Genomic DNA, 13,400 nt, shown 5'->3' with positions numbered 1-13,400 from the left:
TTAGTTCCTATTCTTTAATGGCTTTATCAAGTTGGGTTGTAAAGTTCCAAACTTACTATTCTTCTTGAGTGCTCCAACCCCTCCTATTGTCCCCCCCCCCCCCCCCCCCCCCTTTCCGCCATGTTCTTCCCCTTTCTTTCATGTTCATGGTTTTGATGAAACCAAGAAAATCCATTCATTCTGCTTGTTGCTGCTACTGTTATGCAAAGCAGTCAATGCGTTTAGGATTTAAAAAAGCAGCCCACTTGTTTATTATCATCATTGTACAAACAAGTTGATGTTGCATTGGGGGCATCGTTCTAATAAATTTATTCTGAGGTTTTGTCACTACAACATGTCCCCTAACCCTTTCTTCACTTTGATCCCTTCCAATAAACTGTTCATCTTTAAGAGTTGTTGAGCTAGTAACTTATTCTTCCTCTCCTCAATAACATAATCAACATAAACCAAGTTGACATATAACAAAATGTTAATTTGAGTAGGTAAGGCTGTTTGAATAGTCTAAAACCCTAAATTGCAATACTAAATAACAAGTTGGTGAACATCGAAAAGAGAATGATAAGTTGTTTTTAAAGGTCCATCGACTTATCATTACTTGATTATATTATTCTTCTTATCTCAAACATAGATTAAGACTCAAAAAATATAGATTAAATAATTAATTTAAAAAAAATCACATTTATGAGAGAATCAAACATTATTGGCCCATATAAACAATCAAACTTTATTCTATACAAAATTCTATTAATTTCTTTTCCAATTATTATCATAATTAATTGGTATTAACACAAAGGCATGCCTATGGTGGTTGAGGTATTAAACAATAATATTTTATTACCACAATTATTCCAAAGGAGGGAAAGCTAGAAAACGGCAGCGTCCCGTTTTGAACACGTCAAGAACAATTAAATCTAAGCGTGTCATCCAAGTCACTCACAAACTCTAATGTAATACGTGGCGTCTTCTTATTTGCTCCTGTATTTTCCTACTTTTCTTCGTCAAGTCGGCAACCTCAACCTCTTTCCCTCTATAAATAAATCACCATTTTCCCTAATTTCACCTATCAAAGTTCATTTCTCTCAAAGTCTCATCGATCGAAAAGCTTTCGATTTTCAAATCTCTTTCTCAGAAGGTAATTTCTTCCTCTTTCTCCGATTCTTGTTTTGTTTCTTGTTTGTTTTTTAGATTTGATTTGTTTTTGTTCCATGTATTTTAGGGTTTTGGTTTATATTGATTCGTTCAATTCGGTCAATCTTGATGAAATTTTGATATCTGTTTATGAAAATCTCATCTGTTTCTAATTCAAGATCGTAGATTCTGTTGAGCGATGGGCGTTTTAACTGATTGAAAAGTTTTTTTTTTTAATTTTATCTTGTCGATTTTAGGGTTTCGTGATTTATTGCTGATCTTGATTCTAGGATTTCATTGAAAATTTTTATTTTTTTAGTTCGTTTTTATGTTTGATTTATTTGTGTATTAAAAAGCGAGGTGATTGGCCTAAATTGAAGGTTGTTGTTAACGTTATTTGATTGGTTAATATTGATTTCGATTATGTTTGCATGATGATTTATGTATTATGATGTTTGTGTTATTGTTGATAAATATGGATGGCAAATTTATTTTAGGATTTCATTGAAAATTTTCTTTCTTTTTAGTTCGTTTTTAGGTTTGATTTATTGGTGTATTAAAAAGTGAGGTAATTGGCCCAAATTGAAGGTTGTTGTTGATGTTATTTGATTGGTTAATATTGGTTTCGATTCTGCTTGCATGATGATTTATGTATTATGATGTTTGTGTTATTGTTGATAAATATGGATGGCAAAATGTTTTAATCTTGTTATGTGGGGTGTTTAATCTATGCCAAATTAAATCTTGGAGTAATTCTTGTTTACAGCTTAGTTATTAGTTACTTTTTGGGCAAAAGTTATTATTTTTTTGCTTCTGCATATGGATTTTGGATGTTATAAACTAATTCAGAGTTTCTTATTGACAACAGATGCAGATCTTTGTGAAAACCCTTACTGGCAAGACCATCACCCTCGAGGTGGAAAGCTCTGACACTATTGATAATGTCAAAGCTAAGATTCAAGACAAGGAAGGGATCCCACCAGACCAACAGAGGCTTATCTTTGCTGGTAAACAGCTAGAGGATGGCCGCACCCTTGCTGATTACAATATCCAGAAGGAGTCCACCCTCCACCTTGTTCTTCGACTTAGGGGTGGCATGCAGATATTTGTGAAAACTCTCACTGGGAAAACCATCACTTTGGAGGTGGAGAGTTCGGATACCATCGATAATGTGAAGGCCAAGATTCAGGACAAGGAGGGTATCCCACCAGACCAGCAGAGGTTAATTTTTGCTGGAAAACAGCTTGAAGATGGCAGAACCCTTGCAGACTATAACATTCAGAAGGAGTCAACCCTCCATTTGGTGTTGCGACTCCGTGGTGGCATGCAAATTTTTGTGAAGACTCTCACTGGAAAGACTATTACCTTGGAAGTTGAGAGTTCTGATACCATTGACAATGTAAAAGCTAAGATCCAGGACAAGGAAGGTATCCCTCCAGATCAACAGAGGCTGATATTTGCCGGCAAACAGTTGGAGGATGGGAGGACGCTTGCAGATTACAATATCCAAAAGGAGTCAACCCTCCACTTGGTGCTGCGTCTGCGTGGTGGAATGCAGATTTTTGTGAAAACCTTGACTGGTAAAACCATCACTTTGGAGGTGGAGAGCTCTGACACAATTGACAACGTTAAAGCCAAGATCCAAGATAAGGAGGGTATCCCACCTGACCAACAGAGGTTGATTTTTGCTGGAAAGCAGCTTGAGGATGGGAGGACACTTGCAGACTATAACATCCAAAAGGAGTCAACCCTGCATTTGGTTTTGCGCCTGAGAGGAGGGATGCAGATATTTGTGAAGACCTTGACTGGGAAAACCATCACCCTGGAGGTTGAGAGCTCAGACACGATTGACAATGTGAAAGCAAAGATTCAGGACAAGGAGGGGATTCCTCCAGACCAGCAGAGGTTGATCTTTGCTGGCAAGCAGTTGGAGGATGGTCGCACTCTGGCTGACTACAATATCCAGAAGGAGTCCACCCTTCATCTTGTCCTTCGCCTCCGTGGTGGTTTCTAAGTTGTACTTGTGTTCTAATTTTGCCAATCTGTGGCAAAAGGCTCGAATAGTTTCAAAACTCCTTTTAAAATACTGTTCTGGTTTAATGGTTTTGATGCTGTGTGGTGCTGAAATGGTTGGAAACATTTCAGCTAATATTAAATAAAGTTCTATCCCGTTCAAAAATTGTTATCTTCTACTCTTAAGAATTATTTTGCCTGCTGCCATATGTGTTCTGCTAGCATGTGCATTGTTTGTGGTGGTACAAATTTAAACTTGTGGTAATCATGGGTAGTGTATGTTGCTAGAGGTAAAGTGAGATGAAAAATATATAATATATATGTGTCATGGGTAATCTGATTTTAGGGATGTAGGATGGAGAATCTATGATATACATGTGTCATGCCTGTCGAACAAAATATAAATGGATGCTTTTTGAAAGAATACAATTATCTGTAGCAGCTGCTAATTTAAAGTTGGGTGAGGTTTCATGAGGGCACTGCCGTCTTCTGGTCCCAAATGAATTAACAATTGGTAGTTCAAATCCAAAGCTCCGAGATCTTTAAGTTGGTATCCTATGCATTGTTTCTCGTATTAGGGGTTAATTCAAAGAGATTTGTTATGTTAATTCTGGGATGTGCATGTAAGAAACGTGGGAGATGAGATGTTGAGATGGCTAGTTTGAAGTTGGCTCGATGCTCAAACGTATTACGCCATGCAAATCTTCCCATAAAATTATGTTTTGTTTGGTTATGAATTGGTTTAGATTCCTTTTTAAGACTGAGATGTCTCTGTTCGGTCGTCTGTGGCCTCGATGATTGCGAATTGCTTTGGTAAATGCTCTCATGTAATCCAATTTCTTGATGGCTCTGCAGATATTTCAGAACATGTTCTGTTTTCTTTTCTTTTTTTTTTGTTTTCAAGCCAAGTATCACTCAAAAATAATTTTCCATAGAATTCTAGATATTAGTTTTAATTTTCCAATTTCGTTTCTTAGTCTTACCGAGCTTAGATAAACTGTAATCATGATATCACATCATACGGGCGCAGGGCAAACAGAGATTTGAGACACTTGTGACACTTGAGTGTAGCAATGAAACCCTGTGAAAAATTGAGCTTGTAACATAGATTAAAGTTCAAGTGTGGCAAAAGAAACAAGATTTGCGTACGTAATCAGGATTTTATGTTCGAGTAATGCTACTCTCTTTTTGCACCTTAAAAAACAAAGTCATATTGCTTGAAACTGAGGTACAGAGACATGCTGATAAAAGTCTAGCAAAATGGCCAAAGCAATTCAACCAAGCTACCCATTGTTTATCACTTTCCACCAGAACCAGAAAGCCTTTTCTCGTCAGGGTTTACCCCACACTTGGAGGGCAACTTCCCATTCTGCTGCCTCACTATCTGCGTTATGACTTGGGATCCTGCATTGCCCTTAATTTCAGGTTTTGTCTGGATGGCATGCTTGGAAACAAAGGTAGTTTTATTTGAAAATTCAATCGACACATGTGAATCATCAGAGCCTTGAAAGTATCAGTTAACTAGTTGTAGATACTTAATTTTAGTTCATATCTATTCTTTAAAAAATTATATTACAACATAATATTATATAAAAAATAATTAGAACAAGTGAAGTGCTACTTCACGTAGAATAATTAAAATAAATATAGTACTATTTCATATGAAATAACTAATATAAGTAAAACAACTACTTCGAATAAAATAACCACTTCACTTGGATGACAGTGAAAGCAATTCAGAATAAGTGGCAGAATTTATGAATTACTTTTATCTTATAATGTTTTAAAGAGTTTGACTTGATGACTCAAATATGAAAGCAATTAAAAGGTCATACTCTTATTCTTTTCCTGAAGTACAAACGTTTCACCCTCCTACCTTGTTCTTGTATACCTATTCACATACATATTCTTCTGTTATACTTGTTCTCGTGCAGCTTCTTTTCTTATACTTGTTCACGTATAGTTTTTTCTCTTGTACCTTTTCACGTATACATTTTTTCTATTACTTTTTACTCGAGAACAAATCTTATTACATCCGATTACAGTAACAATTACTCACATTAATGTTTTTCATAATAATATCATTTATTAGTCGCATTAGAGTTTATTCTTGAGTAACCGCCGCTTTAGCATTATATATAGAGCTTCATAATTCATTTAGAGGGGTGCTTCTCTCCCTAAAAAACTAACACATACTCCTCTAGAGCTTCTGTCTATAATTCTCTTTTATTCTTTAATTCTCTTTTTATTATCTTTCACCTATCACAACACTCAGTACTTCAAAACTGCTCCACTCTTCTTCTTTGTCTCATTTAACACATCATTTTACTTGTTTGTAACTTTTCCTCTCTTTATCACAAAAACCCCCTTTACACTAATCCAACACCTATATATCTTTGTATGTAAAGGACACGTACAAATTTTCTTCTTATTCTAATTTTGTCCAAGCAATTCAAGCCACAAATTCCTTTGAACAGTTATAAGCCAACCGATTCAGTTAACCAATATTGCTCTTTCCTGGTTGCAAGGAAATTGAAGCATATTAGTAAAGCTTTAATTTAAGCAGGCTACTCATAAACTTAGCAAAACGCACACGATGATGTCCTTTATTACGATTAAAGTGTTGTAGTCACCCCAAAACCTCCAGCTAAAACGCTAGAGTAATGGTGAGATATGTTGAAACCTTTGAATATTCAAAGGATGAAGACGATGAACAGAGGAGCGAATAGTTGAGAGAGAAGAGAGAGAAAAAAAATATATTATTTCCTCATAAACGGCTTCTCAACTACTTTTCATTTTAACAACCTATATATGCTGTTCAAAGAGAGAGAACATGTACAAAGAATAGCAAACCAGATGAAGTCATCTGGCGTTACAAAGACCGAGGGTGCTGAAACGAAAGGTTCCATGGCACAATGACTCATACGCTATCAATTAATTCAAGTAGCTAAATGGTTGACTTTTCAACTTGCATAAAATAAACAATAAAAAACAAACAAGTAAAATTGAATATGACATCTTCTTCTTCCTTTTGAACTACGGGCCCTTGGAATCACCATTACCTCTTCCTCTGTAGTAGGTTCCTTTGCAGATCAAAAAGCCATCAATATTCAACAAGACATTACATTTTTATTTGTTCTGCAGCGTGGGATATGATGATGTTTCTCTCTAGAGCCAACTGCGACATGGCAAGTCACACATCCTAGGCTCCATGTCACATTTGGGCACTATTTTCTTAGCCATCTGATACATCTCTTCTTCCCCCAATTGTCCTTGTTCCATCTGTTGCTGCATTGCCTGCTTTAGACCAGGGCATCGGCATTGCCTGCTTTAGACCAGGGCATCGGCATTGCCTGTCCATCTTCTCTAGCTGCTGGCAACAGAAGTCAAGGTGCTTCTTGGAGCGGTTGTCACAGCTGCTGTATTTCTGACAGTTCTCTAGGTAGTTCTGCTTCTTTATCTGCTGCGGACAGCCGGTCCCTTGTCGCCCCCTAGTGTTTTCCTCGCTGTCGAGGGTGATGGTGGTGCTAGATGGCGTGTCACATCTCCTAGGTTCCATGTCTCATTTGGACATTATTTTCTCAACCATCTGATACATCTCTTGCATCTCTTCTCTCCCCAACTCTCCATCTTCTGTCTGTTGCTGCACTGCCTGTTTTAGACCAGGGCATCGGCACTGCGTATCAAGGTTCTCCAGTTGCTGGCAACAGGAATCTAGGTGCTTGCTTCCGGGGCGATTGCAGTACTCCCCGCTGCTACTGCTGCACTGCTCCTCCATGTACATCTGGCAGTGCTTGAGATAGTTTTGCTTCTTTATCTGCTGTTCACAGCTGTCCTCTGGCTCTCCCAAGGGTTTTCCTCGCTGTTGACCGTGACAGTTGTGTGCTGGATGGAGGCATTAGCAAGGAAGAGAATCAGAGCAAGGGAGGCTAGGTGGACTGCGAGCTTTGCCATGGTTGAGACGAGAAGGGTTGGTTATGACTTCGATGGTGAAAAATGGGGTGAGGAGTGGTGTTATTTATAGGAGACTTAGGGCCTTGCATGTCGATTACGTTTGTTGTGGGAAGGTAGCGTATTTTTTTTGCGTGCTAATGGTGTCAAGAAGTAGCTTTTGCTTGGTTAAGAAACTGCCTTAAGGGGATTTCTTTCAGTCTCTCTCTTGAGTCTTGACCATGTTAATTTGTATCTTTTGGGGGATAAAATGGTTTCACCTCCGCTTCATATCACCTATTCATATCTCGGGATTTTCTTTGGGTCTCATTTTAGCTCAACTGTTCATATTAGGTAGTGGTTCAGGTGAAAATTTTGTATTGTCCATGCTCTTTTCCCCTCTTTCATACGTTTGTGCATCTGGATCAGTTGTTTTTAAGATACGTCCCAGTGAGGATTAAGCTTGGAACACAGATAAAGCTCAAGTGGTAAAAGGGTCAGGATTTGCATAACGATAATTCTATATCTGATTCATAATACACTCCATGGTACTTAAAAAGAAAAAAGTCATATATACATATATTTTTATGTCTGAGTCACCCCTGCAAGGCTGCAACTGCACCTTATGCTTCTGCCAACTATGACATCTGCATATATAGCTGCATTGTGTGTTCAGGGGGTAAGCATTTCAACTGACAGGCAAGGCCTTAGCAAGTACTGCTCAAAGTCATTGGATTTCTCCACAGGTTCTGTGGTTTTCCTATGGGAGCTATCTTTGTTAATATATTCTTACTTCAACAGTGACAGTTCTGATGGTAGCTTTTCCGGCAGTTGAGACTGCATAAGGAACTAAAAGGAAAGCAATTGCCTAGTGACCAGACTTTCCATTATTGTAATTATAGCTCTGATGTGACTCGAATTGTTAAAAATTTAACTTAATTTCCATCTTTTCCAATGGTGGTGGTGCGGTTTTTAAAGGGAAATTGGGGTTTTACGCATGTAAAACTATACGTGGAAGATTGAAAGGGCTAGGATGGCAGGTGTTCTTCCAGGTGCTGGCTTTGCCAGCTTCCTGATGGATAAATTCTTTTCCCTCTTAAGACTGCAATGCAGATGCCATCATTAATTCATCTTGTTTGTTCAATGCAATTGCTTTTTCTTTTTAGTGTTTGCATATACACTATTATCAAAAGTTCATAAATCCAAATACCAGTGCAAACAGTTAGAGGAGAAACAGACGTTAGCATCCCTTTAGCAACAGGAACTGATGTAAAACAAGAATCTTCTGATAATTTTGTCTTCCATTGACCTTTAATGTATCATTCCAATATTATCCTCCATTCAGAGATTTGGTATTAATAAAAATTTCTGATATGAGCCTTTAGGAATTCAATAAGATTAACTAGGCAAGTTCATTGTTCCTTAAATTCCTGGTGGTCTGAAGTCTGATTCTGATATGAACTATGCTCATTTAATCTTAGCCTGAAGCAAAAAGCAACCGCACACGAGAATGTGCTTTTATTTATGGATTATCAGTACTTCTAGTCACCCCAAAAACCTCCAGTTAGAACACCAGAGTTGATGGGTGAACATTACAGTCATTGTTTTACATTAGATCAGGCAGCTCTGATCTTTCTTTCTCTCTAGAACCAGTTGCGAGGTTGCAAGTTACACCTTCCAGGCTCTACGTCACACTTGTTCATGATCTTGTCAACCGTCTCATACATCTCTTGCAACTCTTCCCTCCCAAACTCTCCCTCTTCCGCCTGTTGCTGCACTGCCTGTTTTAGACCAGGGCAACGGCACGGCGTATCGAGCTTCTCCAGTTGCTGGCAACAGGAGTCTAGGTGCTTGCTCACGGGGCGGCTGTAGCGCTCACGGCTGCTGCTGCTGCCGCTGCCTCTGGACTGCTCCTCCATGTACTCCTGACAGTGCTTGAGGTAGTTTTGCTTCTTTATCTGCTTCTGACAGCTGCTCTCTTTGCTTCCCCAAGGGTTTTCCTCGCTGTCAACCGTGACGGTGGTGTGGTAAACGGAGGCATTGCCGAGGAAGAGAACAAGAGCAAGGGTGGCTAGGAGGAGACCGAGCTTTGCCATGGTGGATATAGATATATAGCTAGTTAGATGACAAGGCTTTGGTTCTTGCTTATGGGGCTTGGGGGAGTGAAGGGTATTTATAGGAGACCCAGGCCTTTGCATGGCGAGTACGTGTAGCGGGGGATGGTAACACGTTGGTTGTTGCATGCAAATGGTGATGATAAACAAGCTCTGTTTGCTTGTAAAACTACCTTATTATTCTTATCATTGAATCTGCAATTTGTCTTTGTTTGGTTAAACCCATCACAACCATCTGTTGTTTATTCTTTAGGTCTTGTTTGGTGTACTCAAGAGTGTCCTCGTGGATCTAACAAATATTTTTTTAATACAAATATATGATTTTGAATTATATAATAAAGTTAAGAATCAACTTTTTTTGTCGACATAAAAAATTTTATTATATGTATGAGTTTTTGACCGAATAATATTATTGATTAAGGTATATTTTTCATTTACATTTTTTACAAAATAATGCATTAAAGTATTATTGATTATGATAAAATACCTACAATCTCTTAAGTTTTAATCAACATTCTAAACAAGTCTATTAGTTTTTAAAATAGATACTTCATTTAAAAAAAAATCTTCCGTTAGAGGCATAGATCTAGCTATTTGTCAAATGTTGGTGTTTTCGTTAATTTGATGACATAATAATATTAAAATTATAAGTTTATTCATTATTAATTTTAAAAATTATTATTATATAATTTTTATTAATTAAAAAAAAAAGCACTGTCGGTGTCATCCTCCCTTTTCTTGGAGAGCTAAAGAGCACCATGGGTGCCTTTTTTTAAAGTTTTTTAAAAAATATAATAATAAATTTTTAAATGAATAAAAAAATATTTTAATCCTTTCATCATCTTTATTAATAGTGTATACAATTTTGATATGAAGTGTCTATTTTAAAAATTAATAAATTTATTTAAAATTTAATTAAAACTTAGAAATGTGAAAATATTTTACCTTATTGATTAAGATATTCATTCAATCTACATTTTCGACCAAATAACGTTAGGGGTATTCTTTTATTAATTCAAATGGGTTGGATTTAAGTTCCCTAAAGGACATGTTAATCATAATTAACTGAATTAATTTTTTATAATTACTTATGGATTTTTATTTTTTTAAGAGAAAAACAACAAACGGTGTCGTATTATGCTTGCCACTCGAACCCATTTCTCTACATACGTTGAACTTACGCATCCTCCTCGTCTACAAAAAAGGTTCAAACTCGCCTAGGATATCGTCCACGTGTCCGTCCTAATGATCACCAGCTAAAAGAATCGAGTACACGCCGAACAGCTCACTCGCTTTCTGTAACCGACTTTAAATTAAAACGAATATTAAAAAATAAATTTAGGACTTCAAAAGGAAAGGAATTTCTGGATCCTTCTTTGGTGTATTTTCTCTCTCCCCAAACAAACCCTCGAAAACTCAGCGAACGGAGACAGAGCTCAGGCTTCGACCATCAACTTTAGGGTTTTACTTTTTTAAATTTGATAATTCGATTCTTGATTGTCCAAAACCCTAATTTTCAGATCAGGTACGTTTTAATTGGTTCTCTAATTTTATTTTGTTAAAAAAAATTGTAATCGATTGTATGGGTACTTGTTGTTTTGATTATTTTAGCGTTTTTATTGTGTGAAAGGTTTTCATCTTGGTTTTAGTCCCAAAAAGAAATTGGAAATTTTGTTTTAAGAAAGATTACGATGAAGAAATCTTCCTTTTTTGGCTCTGTTGTTGTAACTATTATTACTATTAATTCAGCAAGATATATGCTTTTTTTGATGAAATAGACAAAATTTAGTACTTCTTTGGTTCTTTTTTCCCCCTTAATTGAAGTTTATAATCTTAATTTGAACCCCCCCACCCAAAAAAAATCACTACTTTGAGATAATTTAGCATTGGTGTGTCCTTGAAATTTTTTAGGGTAAAATTAAAGGTACCCACTTTAGATTACATCAGCATAATGCTTATTCCAATATGGGGTGTTGGCAAATAAGTGTCCCGTATGCAAAAGTTGTACCTTTTATAGTTTTACTTAGTCTTCGATATTATAAAGTTGTAAAGGCGTTTTGTGTTTCTGCTAGTAAATTTGGTTCGTTAGATTCGTGTTTCAAATGTTTGATTTTGTGGACTTTTTGTATTGAGTGAGTCAAATGTGCCAAAATGAGTTTATGGCTTTTTCTTGGAACAACATAAATCGATGTTTGAGTCTTGTGGTGCTTTGTTTTTATTTAGCTTTGGATTAACCAAGAATACTAAATTTTTATTTCACGAACACTTCTTTGTCCTTTGATTGCTTTTTCTTGTTAGCTGAAAATAAGGGTTTGAAATGTTTGTTTGAGAGATGTGTAGAAAGAAGAAACTTACTTTGGTCTAGTAGAATGAAATCACTGATGAAGGTTTGCCTTGCAGTGTAGGCCTGAGTGTTGTAGTTGTTTGGCTCTTTCTATCAGCTAAGTTTCATGTCTGATCTTGACGTCCAGATTCCTACTGCCTTTGGTAAGCATTTTCCCCTCATATTGATATCCACTACAATGAATCGTTTTATCTTGATCATGGAAAATCTAACTTGTACAGTGTGCTGTGTCTCTAGATCCGTTTGCTGATGCAAATGCTGAAGACTCTGGTGCTGGTGCCAAGGAGTATGTGCATATTCGTATTCAGCAGCGGAATGGTAGGAAAAGCCTGACTACTGTCCAGGGGTTGAAGAAAGAATTCAGCTATAACAAAATTCTCAAGGACCTCAAGAAGGAATTCTGTTGCAATGGCACTGTTGTCCAGGACCCTGAGTTAGGGCAGGTGTGTGTCTAACCTCCTAAGAAAGTGACCTTCCCCACCTCTGCCTTTGTTTTCCATTGTTAAGTTCATTATGTATGTGGTTTATGTGTAGGTTATTCAACTTCAAGGTGATCAGAGGAAGAATGTCTCCACCTTCCTTGTTCAGGTAATTGTCACTACCCTTTGGAACGTTTGCATATTCTTAAGACTGACTGGAAGGTTCTATGTTTACTTGCTTAGTCATGCATGTCTGAGTAATTGAATGTTTAGTTTAGGCATGTTGTTTCAAGTTCTTAATTACATTTGCTTTCATTTTGATAATAGGCTGGCATTGTGAAGAAGGATAGCATCAAAATTCATGGTTTTTAAGTTGCAGCTGCAAAAATTTCTGGGAGTCTAGCCTCCAGTTCCAAGTCGAAAATCCTACCTGATGAACTATTAGTTATATCTGTACTGTTATATTACCTCTATGTTGGTTTGAAACTGATATATACGTCCTGTGTTTCTTGTGCTTTCAACTATTGGCTTGTGTGATGTTGAATGACAATGGAAACCGTTACTGTTTTTCTATCACACTGGGTTGTTGCTACAATCTTGAAGTTAAAACAGCATGACATGGTATTCTCTTTTAAATTCTATTTGGCTTTTCAAAGTCCAATAATTGAATTAGTATTGCAATATGTGATGAGGGATGGTTTCTTTAAACTTGTGTACAATTCTTAAGTTGATACTTGGTTGTGTTGTCAAATTTGAAAAGATGCTCCTCTATGCCTGGTTACCGGTTTATTGGTGCAATTTAAGTTTTCTATTGATTTGGCTCAGAGTTCAGTTCTCTTCTGAGTTTGTGGCTGTAAATATACAGCTGATGTTCTTCACTGTGTTCATGTGATTCACCAAATCCCACGGGAGGCACAGTTGAAATGATAGCAAACTAAAATGAGATTAGCATTCAAATGGATAATGCTAGGAACAGAGTGAGGAATGGATTATGCTTAGAGAGAAAGAGAAACAGAGTTGGATTTTAAAATTATGAGCAGAGGAAGACTTCTTTTGTTTAATTTATGCAACAAAAAGAGGAATAAACTCTCTTCTTTTTCCACCATCATGTTTAATCCGCGTGCAAAGAAACTGTGGAAGAAATGATTGGACAGGAATGCAGGAGAAAAAAAATCCATCCTTTTGGGCCAAAAGAGAACAAAAATAAAACTTCAGGAAAAGAAAAGAATGCCAAGGCCTTTTACAATTATCTTAATAATAATATGTTGTTGAAGTATGCCCACCTATGCTAATTTTAGATCTATATAGCCACTGATCAAATTCTTGATGCTTAACTAACCCCGGCTAATTTTTTTGGCTTGTGACAAAATAAGAAAGCAAGTTTCAATCAGAACATATGGCATATGACTCTGTTTCATGAGCATGACAATGATGTTGATGTGAGACTAATCT

General features: G+C 36.7%; 4 protein-coding genes across 5 annotated transcripts; 2 read left to right on the top strand and 2 right to left on the bottom strand.

Moving 5' to 3' along the window:
* On the top strand, positions 1,012-3,320 carry LOC18593653 (polyubiquitin). The gene is made up of 2 exons (XM_007020970.2): positions 1,012-1,132; positions 1,997-3,320. The coding sequence occupies exon 2, from the start codon at positions 1,997-1,999 to the stop codon at positions 3,140-3,142; it is 1,146 nt and encodes a 381-aa protein (XP_007021032.1). The 5' UTR covers positions 1,012-1,132; the 3' UTR covers positions 3,143-3,320.
* Positions 6,377-6,700, bottom strand: LOC108662709 (2S sulfur-rich seed storage protein 2-like). The gene has a single exon (XM_018124199.1). The coding sequence runs from the start codon at positions 6,698-6,700 to the stop codon at positions 6,377-6,379; it is 324 nt and encodes a 107-aa protein (XP_017979688.1).
* LOC18593651 (2S sulfur-rich seed storage protein 2) lies at positions 8,547-9,213 on the bottom strand. The gene has a single exon (XM_007020968.2). It carries the CDS (start codon positions 9,165-9,167, stop codon positions 8,715-8,717), a length of 453 nt encoding a protein of 150 aa, XP_007021030.1. The 5' UTR covers positions 9,168-9,213; the 3' UTR covers positions 8,547-8,714.
* On the top strand, positions 10,510-12,681 carry LOC18593650 (protein translation factor SUI1 homolog 2). 2 transcript variants are annotated; one of them, XM_018124490.1, is made up of 5 exons: positions 10,510-10,710; positions 11,591-11,672; positions 11,767-11,972; positions 12,064-12,117; positions 12,276-12,681. In XM_018124490.1, exons 2-5 carry the CDS (start codon positions 11,636-11,638, stop codon positions 12,318-12,320), a joined length of 342 nt encoding a protein of 113 aa, XP_017979979.1. In that variant the 5' UTR covers positions 10,510-10,710; positions 11,591-11,635; the 3' UTR covers positions 12,321-12,681. The 2 variants fall into 2 exon arrangements, with proteins under 2 accessions (XP_017979979.1, XP_007021029.2); XM_007020967.2 differs by having other exon boundaries at positions 10,533-10,710; positions 11,586-11,672.

Source organism: Theobroma cacao, chromosome 7 (assembly GCF_000208745.1).
Source record: "Theobroma cacao cultivar B97-61/B2 chromosome 7, Criollo_cocoa_genome_V2, whole genome shotgun sequence".
Lineage (NCBI taxonomy): Eukaryota > Viridiplantae > Streptophyta > Magnoliopsida > Malvales > Malvaceae > Theobroma > Theobroma cacao.
This window is presented reverse-complemented; position numbering and strand designations above follow the sequence as displayed.

Excerpts from the sequence above, each read along its gene's own strand:
- LOC108662709 (XM_018124199.1), bottom strand. The coding sequence starts at position 6,700 with ATGGAACCTAGGAGATGTGACACGCCATCTAGCACCACCATCACCCTC.
- LOC18593653 (XM_007020970.2), top strand. The coding sequence starts at position 1,997 with ATGCAGATCTTTGTGAAAACCCTTACTGGCAAGACCATCACCCTCGAG.
- LOC18593651 (XM_007020968.2), bottom strand. The coding sequence starts at position 9,167 with ATGGCAAAGCTCGGTCTCCTCCTAGCCACCCTTGCTCTTGTTCTCTTC.
- LOC18593650 (XM_018124490.1), top strand. The coding sequence starts at position 11,636 with ATGTCTGATCTTGACGTCCAGATTCCTACTGCCTTTG. Across the intron at positions 11,673-11,766 it reads CCAGATTCCTACTGCCTTTG|ATCCGTTTGCTGATGCAAAT; the intron begins GTAAGCATTTTC and ends CTGTGTCTCTAG. Across the intron at positions 12,118-12,275 it reads TCTCCACCTTCCTTGTTCAG|GCTGGCATTGTGAAGAAGGA; the intron begins GTAATTGTCACT and ends TTTTGATAATAG.